The sequence below is a fragment of the Biomphalaria glabrata genome, chromosome 3 (assembly GCF_947242115.1).
Source record: "Biomphalaria glabrata chromosome 3, xgBioGlab47.1, whole genome shotgun sequence".
NCBI lineage: Eukaryota > Metazoa > Mollusca > Gastropoda > Planorbidae > Biomphalaria > Biomphalaria glabrata.
In genome coordinates, this window is record NC_074713.1 from 51,286,150 (window position 1) to 51,301,163 (window position 15,014).

A 15,014-nucleotide genomic window follows, 5' to 3' on the forward strand; every position below is an offset into this window, starting at 1 on the left:
ATAACCAGAGTTAAGAGATGGCAATTTGAGCTATATTCACATTAATAGTTAGAATAACTTCAAACATTTTTTTTTTTCACACCTAATGGAACATAAGTTTTATAAAAAGTGACAGGACTTGCAAGAGTAAAAAAAGGAAAAGAGATTTAAGTAGACCATACAGAACATATAGCTAACAAAATGTGAAAATAGAACCAACACAATTTCTTTCAAAATAAATAACTTACTCGTAGGAAAATGTCTTTTATTTTGTTGACTTGATCTCTGAAGTCATTCAACACAGATTGGCACTGGGTCAATGTCACTAGACCAAGAGAGAAACACAGTGAAATCAGGTACAGTGTAAGAATCAAGTTTTGAACATCAAGCAAAATTGAAATAATCACTACAAATGTGTTGAGTACAACAGAAAAAAAACAACTGTATCATTTTTGTTTCTTACTTTTTACAAATACATATGAACTAAACTTGACCTACAACATTGGTTTGTTAAGTTTCAAGGATGGATTGTTTTTTGATACTCAGGCTACTTCCACAATACAAAAATCTGATGCATTCAATACATTACAAAATACTCTTCAATGCAGAGTTTACTTTAGTTTGTTTGTGTAAAGGGGAAGTCAGATATTAAGCAGCTGTATTGAGATTGTATGACATTTTAATGTTTTTTTTTTAATCTTACAGACATTCCTTCAAAAAAGAAAGAGAATTATGTTATAAATGTGTCAATCTAGTCATGCATGTTAATCAAAGGCTTCAAGCTTTGCTAAGTCATTGGTTTTGCTGGCACTAAACAAGAAGGAGCACTTGCATGACTTTACACTGACATATACAAATCCTACACTTTCATATTCAGCTACACTATCTGAGTATAAAAAGAATGTTTTTTTTTTGTTTTATTGCCTAAATCATGCTTACTATTATTATCCTTGTTAATCACAGATTCAGTTCAAAATAAAGCTGTAATGTACTGTATCAAGTAATTTGAGGATCACTGAACAAGGTTGAAAATTCAACAATGCCTAGACCTTAGGCTTAAACATACAGGTCAACTCAAGATCCTCAAGTTTAAATGGGACATACAATTAGAATTTGTTGTTCAAATGTCAGAAGTATATAAATGAACATTATCCACATATAGGCAAGCAAGAATTTAGGGAAAAAAATTCTCAAAATGGTTTTAACTTTTCCAGTGAAGCTATGATTCACATTTTCATTTCATCTCCGACACTTTGTAAGTTAGTGAAGAAGCTGTTCATAGAATAGACAAAAACCAATCAACACAACTAAGGAAGCTGCACAATCTGTGAATAGGTGATCTGATGTCAGTCAAAAGTGGACTTTAATTGGAGAACATCAATGACTAACAAAAACCAATCTTCACTAAAATACCTTACAGATCTAACAATCTTTACTAAAATACCTAACAGATCTAACAATCTTTACTAAAATACCTTACAGATCTAACAATCTTCACTAAAATACCTTACAGATCTAACAATCTTTACTAAAATACCTAACAGATCTAACAATCTTTACTAAAATACCTTACAGATCTAACAATCTTCACTAAAATACCTTACAGATCTAACAATCTTTACTAAAATACCTAACAGATCTAACAACCTTCACTAAAATACCTAACAAATCTAACAATCTTCACTAAAATATCTAACAATCTTCCCCAAATTTTTTCATCTAGTGTCAACAGATGTGTAAAATACAATGCCAACAAAAAATATTTGCAATTTTGGACAACAATGTCAAAAAAAGCTATAACAAATATTGTGTAAATTCAAAGTTGTCTCACCTGCAGGTTGAGATGATGATGGTGGCAATGAAAGAGTTAATCTTTTCCCTGATTTAGTTTCAAGATTGTCTGTACTGCTGCTGACCAGAAACATAAATGTTACATTTACAAATCTAACAAGAATTGCATGTCTGAACAAACAAACTCTACACTTTGTGAAACATCAACATACCAAGCAGTACACACTACACAGGATGCGTCCTACCAACACATCGCAAATACATTCCATGAAACTTGTAGAAAAGTAACTACACAATACCTAAACTTAAACTACACAAAACCTAAACTTAAACTACACAATACATAAAAATTAATTTATAGCTTTTATATAGCGCTAATTTCATGCTTACTAAGAGCGCTATGGTCCAATCTTATTTGTGGACCAGTGGGGGGGAGGGGGTATTTGGGAGAAGGTCTTCAAGCTGCCTTTAGGCACTCAGTAAACACAACTCTGCTCTAGTCGTGTCGAACCTCCAGCCCCCTTCATAGGTAGCCAAGCCAAGTTCAAGCGTACTTAGCCTCTTGACCACGCTTCCCACTGACCCAAACTTAAACTACACAATTCCCAAACTTAAACTACACAATTTATATAAAAGTTAACATTTTTAAAAAGTAAAGGTATCCTTTTCAGACCTTGCAATCTATGGAGGCAGATGTTGTAAAGCTTTTTTTTTTTTATCACATAAATGCAATGTTTCCTAAAATACCAGAATAAACAGTTTGTTCCATGTTACTTACCCAGGTAAAGCTTTCTGTCCTAGACTGTATGTGGCTGTATCAACTGAATATGTTATTTCTGGGTCAGAAGATTCAGAGCCTGGCCCTATGTCAGAATGTTCTCTGTGGTCACTAAAGGATGTGCTTGGAGATAAAGGGAGAGCACGTCTCGCCTTGGTCGTGGATGATGACGTTGATTGAAACTTGGCAATGCGATCTTTGATAGATCCAGCACTGCCGTCTTCCTCGGCAAGATTGTCAACAACTTTTCCCAATTCTTTGGAGGAACTCTCAGATTTCGTTACAAAGATGTTTTGACGAGACGTGTGGAATGTCTGTGAAGACTGTGATGGCTTCGGTGAAATGCGGCGCTGACTAGGCGATGGTTGGTCTCGTTCAGGAAGATCCAGGGGACTGGCTTCCAAGTTGGATGGTGGGTTTGAGTTGATGCGTTCTGGTGAGAAATGACCGCTAATGTTGGCTTGTTTTTGATGTCTCAACATGTTGGCAGTGTATTCTATCTCTTCTGCGACTGCCAACTGAGTTGGGTCAGCATGTGCTAGCTCGGTGTCAAAAGTGGGAGTGTCTGATGCCACTGTCGACAAGTTGGATGAACGAGCATCCCTTCCAAACTGCATTGCTCTGGAAGACACAGTTGTGTTGAGCACATTAGGCGTCTTGGTCAATATGCCAGATTTTCCAGACAGAATACTCTTTGCTTGGTCTAATGTCATTTCAGAGGCAGATATCTTTCGGCGGGGCTGAACATCAATGTCATATTTTTTTATCTGCTGCAGAGTTGAATTTGTTATTTTGGATGAGGATGTGTTTGGAATGCTACTTGGTGGAGGCATTAACTGCTGGTCTTTTGTCACTGAGTATTTTGATATAAGTTTAACCTGCATGGGGCAAGACCTACGGGCAAGCCTGTCCCTCACAGATCCACTGGAGCTGCTGTCTGTGCTAGAGTCTGCATCATTGATGTCAGGCACGCTCCGTGACAGGTCAGAGAACATAAGCAGGTTAGAAGTGGATGAAAACTTGTGCTCAGACCCGCGTGGTTTCTGGGCTGGTTCTTGGTCCTCTGCCCCTTGAATTAAATTCGGTGTGGAGGCATACATAGCCAGCTTGGAGTTAGCCAAACTGCTTTTCTGCCTGGGTTTTCTGTTACCCAGATCTAGAGGCCTGCTGACTAATGGAGCAATATCAGACTCACCGGGTTTATTGGTTTTATTTTTTGAGCTTTGTGTTGGTCTAAAATACGTCGGCCTGGGCCGGACACTAGATTTTAGAGAGATGTCGGTCGTGTCTGCGGCAGTTGACTGCTCCAAGGATAGCCTACTCCTCCTTTTTTCTTTCTCCTGACTGATTCTACGAGCAGCTGGACCTTGAACAGAGGAAGCTAGCACCTGGGCTACAGTAGAAAGGCCTTGATTGGTGCTAGTTGGGCTAGTGCTAACTGTGGTCTTTAATGATGAGGTAGAGATGAGATGAGGAGATTTAGGTTTGGTGAATTGATCCCTAAAATTGTTTTTCATTCGACTATCCAGATCACTACCTAAAATAGACAAGAAAAATGACATCAACTACAGAAAGTCTGCTACTATTCATTAAGAAAAGAATTCAACTTAATCTTCAAGAATATATTCTAAAGATGTGGGTCAAGACATCATCATTAGCCACATGGCTTCACAGAGATTTAATTTCTAATGAGGATGGAAACATTTTCCTTGAGCACATAAAAAGCAGCAAAAAGTTGCTCTTTCTAACCAAAGTCCACTACTGGGATCTGACCATAGCACACATAGCATGCTACAGTAGTACAGAGACTTGCCTATACAAACATTAATCATGAATTAATTGAGATTCAGTCATAAAATGAAACACATTATCATTATGCACTTCTTATAGAACAATATACAAAACTCTGCACACACACACACATAAATTAAAATAAAAACAACATATGAATTGAAGCACATCTAAAAAAAAATTTCAACTGAAAACCAAATTAAAAACAGCAACTTGACACAGATCTTTTAGTATCCACAAAGTTAGTCATAGTGAGCCACAACAAGTTACTGCCACAAATTAGTGAAGTGATGTCTGAATGTCAAGGTCAACACAACTTAAACGTCTGCTGATATCTTAACTTCTTTCTCCTACCCTCTTGAAGAGCTCTAAAAGAAAGAATCCAGCCAAGAGAAACTAACCAAAAGAAAGGAAGTTTAAGAAATATGGAGGTGCTAGAAGAATTCATTAAGAGGGAAACTGAGACATTCTTTATCAAATCATTATCAGTCTAGCCTAATTAATGATACACAAAGGCTGCGACAATAACCCCTTTAATGTGTATTTTAGATAAGCATCCAAAATAAAAATTAAAAAAACAAACAAACAACACATTGTTGTAAATTTTAGCATGCTGGAATTGAGAGACAATTTGGCCACATTAACAGCCATGCTTCTAATTAATCTGCTATCATGCCAAGGAATGTAAAACAACAACTTGGCAAATAAAAGGAAAAAAAAAGTTTCACTAGGACCACACACCATTCCTTGAAGCCAGAGTTTACCATATTGTCTTTCCCTGGGACTGGACAGCGAGCGCTGTAAACGTTCCCGACTAACCAGAGTTGTCTGCTTCTCCCTGCTGACTTGTCTCTGGGGACTAGGAGGCTCTGGCTTTCTTTCCAGCTCTACCTTGCATATGTTCCGTCTGCTGCGGCAAGGACTGGGGACTTCGGGCATCCTACCCACCTGCACTGCCACAAGGTTCGGAGGAGTAGCTGTCTGTGTCTGTGAGGCTCGACGACACGGCCTCGGAGACGACCGTGGAGTGGGAATGCGGCTTTGAAACACAAGGTGGGGAGGGCATGGCTTCAGAAAGGTTTTGGTGGTCACGTTAGACTCTGAGCTGCTGCTACGGACTCTGTGGCTACAGCAACGTGGGCTGTGAACTGTCAAGGTCTCCTCGACAATAGAGTCTTGGGTCAAACTGAAATTGGCCCACACTCGACGGAGATTTTTTGAGCAGTAGCCCCAAGGAGGAGAGACGAAAACTGAAGTGCATTGAATGTTACAAGTAAATGTCACCAAAAAAAACACCACAAAAACATCAAATATATGTTCTAAATTACAAAGTAAATTAAAATGAGGCACTTTTGCTTAAACCAAAATTATTTTGTTATCTCTTAATATAAATTTTGAACGATTGTAAAATAATTTATTTCACACAACTAAATCTAGTATACTAACAATAAAAATTAAGTCTTTTGATTATTCATTTTACAAAGAATAAAAAAAAAAGAATTTATTAAATAAAATTTGAATATAGAGCTTCAAAGAGACTACACCAAACTCTAGCAGGACTTGTTCCTCTTTTTCATGTTTTCTTAATTTTGTTTTCAATATCTCAAATGAATCAATGATAACTGAATAAAATGTGTATCAAACAAAAAACAAAACAATCTAGTATCTTCTACCAAGTTCAACAAATCTGGTTTGTCTACAAATGTTTTAATTCCTCTGAGAAGAATAAAAAAAAAAAAGTCAATATATGTTCACAAGTAACTATAGAATATATATGCCAGTGCTGATATATCCAGGCTTCTAGTACGGTACATCAAACAAAGAACTATCAAGAAACCAAGATGAAACTCAAACATAAACTTACCAGACGTTGGGGACGATGAATAGGAAACAGTTTCTGTCTCCACAGCGGGTAATTTGTTTTCCTATAAGTGGATACAAAACAAATGGGGCAAATTTACTTCATTTAAGCATTCAACAACATATTGTGTACAGATATAATGTGCAGATATCAAATTTAGAATCATTTTGAACTATTCAGGGGCTACATCAAACCTTTTCTTCTAATTTAGTTGGAGGTGATGGAGGATCTTCCTTCTCTGGTGACTCACAAATATTGCTACGCAGGTTCATCTAAGGAATATAAAATAGATTATAAAATATATTACAGAATTTGTGGCAAATTTTTATTAAAACTACAATTTTATTCTCACTTTTTTTTTTAACACCAAAAGTTGTTTTGTTTTTTTTAATATTAAATTTATTAACTTGTTTTCTTTTACTAATAATATATCATTGTCCTTCAAGATAAATTTATTTATTTAAATGAAATATAAACTTTCTGGAAAAAAAAAAACACAACTATTTTCCTGGGTATATGGATTATTGCATCTTGAAAAAACAACAACACACACACAAATAAATGAATAGAAAAAAATAAGATAATAATAAACAAAACTATATGATAGAGTGTGCACTAAATGATGTTTTCTATATTTAAAGTCAAGAACAACAACATGTAGGGAGTCAAGATATAAAGGCTACAATATTTTTTTGTTATCTTCTATTCACAGCAAACTAATATATAAAATAACTGATTCAAACTGAAAAAATAATGTATAGTAAATAACTGTCTTCAGAAAACAAAAAATTTCTGTTGCTTTGACTCACTGGAAAAATATATATCCATTATACAAGATGAGATATAGGACTGTGAAGTTGCTACACAAATTTGACTTTAAGAGTTTATATTTAAAAATAAAACCTTAGACAGGCATCTGTAAAGTCAGTACCGAAAAAATAAACAAAATGTATTCCAAGTACGTACTGAATATAAATGTAATAAAGTTTTGTTTAACTTCACTGACCTATATCTCAACTAAATAAAACCTAGAAAAAGGTTACTGAACATGTGCATCAGAATTCCAGACAACAACAAAAAAAGTTCAATATTTTTGTACAAAACTAAATTAAAAACAAAAGAGTGTCTCTCTTGTACAAAGGAAAATGTCTATCTTGTCTTGCTGACACAAAAACAAAATTAGTCAAGTTGAAAACTCAAAACAAATTCTGTTAGCATTTGAAGCATTGAACAAGCAGAACTAGGGCTGGCTTACATGCACATATGCAATAGTTTCTTTAGCCTGAAAGGTTCACAGGAGATGAGGAGAGAATATTTAGAAAGATATTTCTAGAGTTAATGTACTGTCACTATATCAGTATTAAATATACAGCTGCTATTAAATATCATTGCAAGAAGAAAATCATTTTTCTATTAGAAGCAATTTTTTTTACATATATAGGTAAAAATTCATTAGATAAACTAAATATGTATATAAGATAAGCTAAATATATATACTAAGATAAGCTAAATATGTATAATAGGAATGATTAAAAGCGTACAGTCTCACTTTATTCTAGATTATAGACTAATAAAGAAGATTAGTTAAACATAGAATGGCAGGATATAGACTATTGGTATATACTTAACCTACTGAATACAGGTATATACTGAACCTACTGAATACTGGTATATACTGAACCTACTGAATACTGGTATATACTGAACAAAGCAACAATTTGATCTAACATTAATCTAGTTGGACTGCATGTATCAAGATGGTTTTGTAGTGATTATACAGACGGGAAAACTGCATTCCTAACTAATCTTCTTCGGACTCGAAGACAAGCCTTATTATTTTATAGACTATAAATGTTACTATTTATACAAAAGTTGTACATAACAATCACTAGTTCGTACAAGGGATGAAACAATACAAGTGACCATAAACGGAAATCCTTCATGTCAATGGACAAAAAAAACAACAACATAAAAAGTGTATTGACATAAAAAAAAAATGCTGGCTAAATCTATAAATTTTTTTCTTTGCCACCAGGGTGGCTGCCTGGTCGTGCAGTTTGCTCGCTGGACTGTCGTTCGGATTTATCGACGGTCGAGGGTTCAAACCCTGCCCGCTCCCATCCCCCGTCGTCCTGCGGGAGGTTTGGACTAGGAAGTAAACTATCTTCAACTCTGAAGGAACATCCGAATTATGTAAAACATTTTACAAACAAACAAACAAACATCTGCTAGGGAGATTGTTAGATAGATGTTTGCTTGATCTAATATTAGTTTCAGGTGGTTCCATTTTATTTGTTGTGAGTAAAAGGTGCAAGCAAAAAAAAAAGTTATAAAATGTTCATTCATATCAAGTAGAGAACCAGCATGCCATAGATCTAGCTACATTTAATATGATCTAAATACTTACACTTTATATAGGTCAGGATCTCAAGTGTTTAGCTGAAACCTCAGTGTTAAAGTGTTTTAAAGAGCTAGTGATACAAACTCTACAGCAGCTAATGAGAATCCCATCAATCACCAATGAAAAAAAAAAAAACCCAGACAAACACATTCTAGGCTACAGAACTGAATGGGGACTACTTACAGCTAAAAGACTTTTGCGTGTTTCATCCATAGCCCTGGACATTTCCATTTTGTTTCTCTGTGACCAAAGGTAGTAGGGATTAAAAGAATAGAATGACATCATGACAGGGAAAAAAAAGAGTAGTGCTGCTAGAGGTGTCTACTCATACGACTAAAACAAATCATGATGGCATTTTTAAATAGATCAAAATTGTATTCAATTCAAATGAAACTCTACAAGTCTGAATAAATGTTTTAAAAAAAATTATATTTAACAATTGTTTTTAGACTCTTCTAATATCTTTTGTTTTTGAAGTTAAGCTTTTGGAATCAATAAGCAAAAAATTTGCATCAATCAATAGCCTTCAATTAATTGACTGTTTAACATTGTGGTTCAATTAAGTGTTTATCATTGTGGTTCATTTAATTTCTTTAAATAAAAAATTCTGAAGTGAAAAACAATATTTTAAAATGTCAATTAAAATTAAAAAAAACGGAAAAAATAAAAAAAAAAAGTTTAAAAGAAAAGAACGGAAGCTTTAACCCGTGCATTGTATAAAGATCAAATCATGTTATTAGAGACTGCATGCAGGGCAAGGTTAACCAATAATTTATAGAATAATTCAAGATGCTGTTAAAACCACATGTCTAAAAAAATAAATAAAAAAAGTTTCCGACAAGAGGTGGGTCACAAGTTGTATATCTAAAATTTTGTCCAGTGTTGTTTTATCAGACTGCATAGACAGTTTAATGAACTTTCACCAACTCTGCTAAGATTTTATTCATGCCAGCCTTTTGTTTCTTAATTACATTCTCAAATAGATGCAGAAACAGAAAACTAAAAAAAATAATAAATGCTTTTTGTTTTTGGAAGCTGAAATAAAAATGAAATCCCAGACCTGTAAAGAAGGGTCAAAATAATAAAAAAACAACAACAGACAACTCCACCAACTGAAAGCCTTAGAAACTCAAGACCTACTCACATTGAACCAGTTGTCTGGCTTGTAAGGCAGTTGCCCTGAGACTGTTGATCTAAAAAAATAAAAAAGAAAAAGAAAAACAATCTATCAATCAGACTTTTTGTGTCTCATGTGGGTTCACTGAGTTGAAACCCTGAAGAAATTTTGAAGTCACAATTCATTGAGCTTAATATCTTCAAACTCAGTCCAAAGAAATCAATACTCCAGCCATCAACTATATTTACATCAAACACAAATCACTTGAATAGATCATGTAAGTTGTAAAATAGCTTGACTGACAAAAGATATACAATCTTAAGCAAAGCACAGTGATCAAAGAATTAGATATTTTGGGTTTTACAGCACATTAGCACAATTTAGGCCATATCATGCCCAGATCAAAGAATAATGTCTGATTACTAATCAAACGTTATTATGTAACTTTAACAATTGCTCTCTAGGTTTATATTTTATATAATTTTTAACAAGTGAACTCTGGGTTTATATTTTATATAACTTTGAACAAGTGATCTCTAGGTTTTTTTAATTTTTATATAACTTAAACACATGATCTCTAGGTTTATATTGTTATATAACTTTAACAAGTTTATATTGTTATACAAGTTCAGAGCATTGCTTGATCAGCACAATGGACAACTTTAACCAGAGATCTCTAGATAACCAAACAATATTAAGATTTTTCTTTTTAGTAATGAGCTGAGGAGCTTAGTACTTGAGCTAAGGCACCTAGTACTTGAGCTAAGATGTCTGATACTTGAGCTAAGGCACCTAGTACTTGAGCTAAGGCACCTAGTACTTGAGCTAAGATGTCTTTTTTCTTGAGCTAAGGCACCTAGTACTTGAGATAAGATGTCTAGTACTTGAGCTAAAATGTCTGATACTTGAGCTAAGGCACCTAGTACTTGAGCTAAGATGTCTGATACTTGAGCTAAGACACCTAGTACATGAGCTAAAATGTCTAGTACTTGAGCTAAGGCACCTAATACTTGAGCTAAGATGTCTAGTCTAAAAAAAACAAACTAATTGGTTGACTTACTTGTGAAGAGGCAAGGCTCGAGACATAAACCTGGCAGAAAGACTGAGCCGAGGACTGAATGGAGTGGATTCAAATGATGGAGCCAAAGTTCCATCCGCTACTTGACGCTCCAATTTGTCTACACTCTTCATAAACTTTTCTAGTGGTACAGGAGTGAAAGCATCCTCCTCAAAATTGTCACGAACAAAATCCTCCTAAAGAATGAACCAAAATTTGATAAGCAGTGTAATAGATACAATATATAGCAGTACATACAACCCTAAATTCTTTCTTTAGAACCAGTTTCTAGACCAGGCAAGACAATTAGGCTACAGGAAGGTTCCTAAAGAAAAAGTTGTTTCACTATACTAAATGTTTAGGCTATGCCACCCCAGTTGAAACAAAAATAATTAAATTAAAGTTTATATGATTCAACCTAAATAGTTATTGAGATGAACATTCTGGGCTTTTAGTTTTTATTAATAATTTGCTCATTTGTTATGGCTTCAGAAACAAAATCTGTACCATTTATTTACCAGCAAGCTATTGATCAACCTGCTTCCTAACCAAAACTTAAACTAAACAATTAAGTTTTTTTTTAATTTGCGTTAGAGTAATAATGTCAAATGACACTTGCAACTAAAACGATATAAAATGTGTGACTGAAATTCATCATTGATATATATATATAATGCTATGTTCTATATGTCCTATATGTTAGTCCTAGAATACGTTATTGTATTAACCTTGTCTGGGGTTGTGGAGAGAAACTCTTTATCAGGGTCAGAGGGTGTTGTTGGAGGAGTGGACACTGCCAGCGTCTCATCGTTGTGATCTTCATCCTCCTCCAATGAAATAGGGTCTGTGCTTTCAGAAGCTAAAAATAAAAAAAATAAAAAAAACAGTGAGTATTAGAGAGTGCAGTTTTTTATTTGGCACTCTATACCTATATCTAAGAAAACCAAAGACTTAAGTGTTTGAATCCCAAACCCTATCAGAAACACTATTCACAAGATCATTTTTACACAGTTTTTTTGGCATGGTATTATAAAAATTTGTTTCAGAGAAATTAATTTTATTTGATGAAGTTATTAGATTTAAGTAATATTTCCCTAATTGGGGGCTGATGATGATAAAAATAACCTGCTTTTATAGTAGTTAGTTAAAGAGGGTGTTATATGGCAAGTAGAATGACCAACTCCCTTTACTTTCCCCAACCAATGTTAGATGGACTCAGAGATCTGAACTTGTGACTCCACAGTTTGCAAGCAAAGCACTTTATCCACATGCACAGGCTCCCAGACTCATACCACATTTAATGACACTCATGGATTTCCAGATAATATCTAAATTCTCTTTAAAAAACAACAACTCAAAAAGTATTTAAAAATAAAAAAACAAATAAATTGAATGTTTTGTTTGTTAGATTCAGAGGGCCTAAAGATCAACTTACTGTCATCTTGATTGGAGACATTACCCAGACTTGACTTGGCTACATTCTTCTCCTCAGCAGCATATACCTGATAAGTGCTGAAATAAGAGAACACATTCAGAGAGAATGGACTAATGATAATATCTTCGTAGTTCAAAGACAATTAAAGCAATTAAGCAACAGAAAAATTGTAGACATTAAAAATACCAATACCACATAACATTCATTTTGACCTGACACCGTCACAAAGATGAAGCAAGTCACCAGTTACAATTTTTTTAAAAAAAGGACAAAATTCTTTTATCTCATTGGTAAAAAAAAAACAAATTTCAGTATATTCCACTTTCCAATGTTTGACTGTGACAATCTTACTTTTAATAGAAAAAAAAAGCACAAAATTCTTTTATCTCATTGGTAAATAAAAAACAAATTTCAGTATATTCCACTTTCCAATGTTTGACTATGACAATCTTAATTTTAATAGAAGAATTTACTTCCGGCTAAGAAAGGTTAGTTTTATTGTTACTACTGAAGTGAAATCACTCAAAGACAGTCTTTAAAAAACAGCCTAAATTTACAGATTGACTCACTGCTGTAATCTTGATAAAACCCTAACAGGACCAAGACACTAACTTAATGTGCCCTTTAGTTACCCGCTACTTAATACGAAACTGATCTCTACTGATTTGCATAAGTTAACATTAATTGTAATAGTGAATGCAGTACCTTTCAAAAATATCAGAGTCTGTTTCAGTAGGAGGGTAGATAACTTCTGTTGTGTCTGACCCAGTGTCCAGCTCATCTGTGTCATCAAGATCAAGGCTGTCTTTCCTGGGATAGTCAAAATGATCCAGTGACCTCCTGAGGCCAGAACCAAAAAGATTGAGAGCTGTGTCAGACTTGTAATGGTTCAACTTGTTGCGGTGCATGGCTTCCATTTCCCGAAGTTCCTGTTTGGGGAAATTGTGTAACTTAAAGCTTAAAACAAAAAAAGGAATGGTCAAAGATACTAAACAATTTTACTAGGGTCATTAAAGCATGTACCAACTAGAATTGACTTTAAAAAGAGGAGAGTTTCAATCTTTAATCAACATGCACAACTAAATTATACCATGGAGATGCTGCATTGATGGTAATTCTGTAATTCGCTTCTCTTTTGAAGGAACTTGAGTAATTTATAAGATAAAAGATAGATGGTTGCCAGGGTATGTGGTATACAGTCAGGACTGTCGCCACGGTAGCCCCAGATTTCAAAACTATCATCTGTCATCCCCTGCAGGACATTTGGGCTGGGACATAATAATCTCCAAATTTGAAAGAATGTCTAAAACTTGTAAAACATGACAATTTTATCAGTTAACAATCAAATTTTTTGGTTCAATTATTAACAAAAGGATTGTTTAACATTTTAATCAAATAAGTTGGGAAAGTATAACAGCCAAATCAGTTAACTGGATAAGGACCAAATCCTTCTTGTAACAGAAAATAATAGGACTAAGAATTAGATTTTTAAAAATTTGAATAAAAGTGAGAAATTAAAAGAGGAATGTGATGTAAACAATGGCTGCCTGGTCGTGCGGTTTGCTCGCTGGACTGTCGTTCGGATTTATCGATGGTCGAGGGTTAAAATCCTGCCCGCTCCCATCCCCCGTCGTCCTGCGGGAGATTTGGACTAGGAAGTAAACTTTCTTCAACTCTGAAGGAACATCCGAAACATGTAAAACATTTTACAACAAACATTTTACAACAAGAGAAGTTTTGAAAGTATCTAGAAGATAGAAATGTTGAAGACTTACCCTAGCACTTGCTGGCAGAGATTTCAAGTCACCAAATGGTGCAGTAATGTCTTCATCTATGACTGGAGTACCCTGCAAACATTGTTTCATATCTAGACATACTATTTCAAAAGGTAATACTCAAGAATGAGCATATGATATAATGCACAAGATAATGCATATTCTAACATATTTATTAAAAGATTCTATGAAAGAGGTTTGGAAAAAAAACAAAAAAACAACTAATTTGTAGAAGGATGGAAGATCAAACAAATTCTTCACTTGACAATTAGAAATTCAATTAGCCTGATATCAACTTATCAACCAACAAAAAATCAAATTTGGAAAGTTAAAGAAAAACAAAATGCTGAAGTACAGAATAATCTTATAATTATGAACAGAACAATCTTTTATCTACAGTTCATTTTAGAAACAAGCTGATTCAAACTTACCTTGTTTCTTGGTTGCCCCCCAAGTACTACAGTCTCCCTGCGTATATTTGAAAATAAAGTTGATCCGAAATCTGTTTTTCTTTGATCTATACATTAAAATAATACAGACAATCATAAATCTTGGTCAATAGGAAGATTAACATTTCTAAATATGATCAGCATTTTATCACAATATTTATGAACCAAAATTAACTCCAAACATGTTCAAAACATTTTATGCAGTTAACTTTCAGTTAAAGGAACTTACTGATTGAAAGGATCACTTTGTTTACTTACCATTCTGTGAATTCAAGCCATCTTCCTCGGTGGTCACATCCAGCTGGGATTTGAACTCTATGTTGTGGTCAGCCCTCTGGGCCCACCTTCCTTTGGGCTGCAACTGTTCTTGGCTACTCTCTGAGCCATCAGAGTGGGTGTCCCCAAACTAAAACATACCATCATAAATGTAATTTTAGAAAGGACAAGGTTTGGACTTTTAAATTATTACAGTTGATAACTTTGCAGAAAGCTTGCTGCCTAATTTTATGTATGGTGTGCAATAGACTAAGATTTGAATGGATGAACGAAACAAATATTCAATAGATTTTCAGCACACCAA

General features: G+C 34.3%; 1 protein-coding gene across 5 annotated transcripts in view; it reads right to left on the reverse strand.

Moving 5' to 3' along the window:
• Positions 1 to 15,014, reverse strand: part of LOC106055447 (mitogen-activated protein kinase-binding protein 1-like) — a 70,971-nt gene that overhangs the window by 3,011 nt on the left and 52,946 nt on the right. The window contains exons 20-35 of one of the 5 annotated variants that reach the window (XM_056022550.1): positions 14,693 to 14,840; positions 14,417 to 14,502; positions 13,986 to 14,057; positions 12,916 to 13,139; positions 12,211 to 12,287; positions 11,504 to 11,634; positions 10,779 to 10,972; positions 9,746 to 9,794; positions 8,785 to 8,841; positions 7,456 to 7,482; positions 6,395 to 6,472; positions 6,204 to 6,264; positions 5,104 to 5,589; positions 2,549 to 4,085; positions 1,811 to 1,887; positions 228 to 304 (exon numbers count right to left, since the gene is read on the reverse strand). In XM_056022550.1, coding sequence (XP_055878525.1) covers positions 228 to 304; positions 1,811 to 1,887; positions 2,549 to 4,085; positions 5,104 to 5,589; positions 6,204 to 6,264; positions 6,395 to 6,472; positions 7,456 to 7,482; positions 8,785 to 8,841; positions 9,746 to 9,794; positions 10,779 to 10,972; positions 11,504 to 11,634; positions 12,211 to 12,287; positions 12,916 to 13,139; positions 13,986 to 14,057; positions 14,417 to 14,502; positions 14,693 to 14,840 — 3,381 coding nt within the window. Of the gene's footprint in view, positions 1 to 227; positions 305 to 1,810; positions 1,891 to 2,548; positions 4,086 to 5,103; positions 5,590 to 6,203; positions 6,265 to 6,394; positions 6,473 to 7,455; positions 7,483 to 8,784; positions 8,842 to 9,745; positions 9,795 to 10,778; positions 10,973 to 11,503; positions 11,635 to 12,210; positions 12,288 to 12,915; positions 13,140 to 13,985; positions 14,058 to 14,416; positions 14,503 to 14,692; positions 14,841 to 15,014 lie in introns of all 5 variants that reach the window. The other 4 variants (XM_056022549.1, XM_056022551.1, XM_056022553.1 and 1 more) reach the window with 4 other exon arrangements.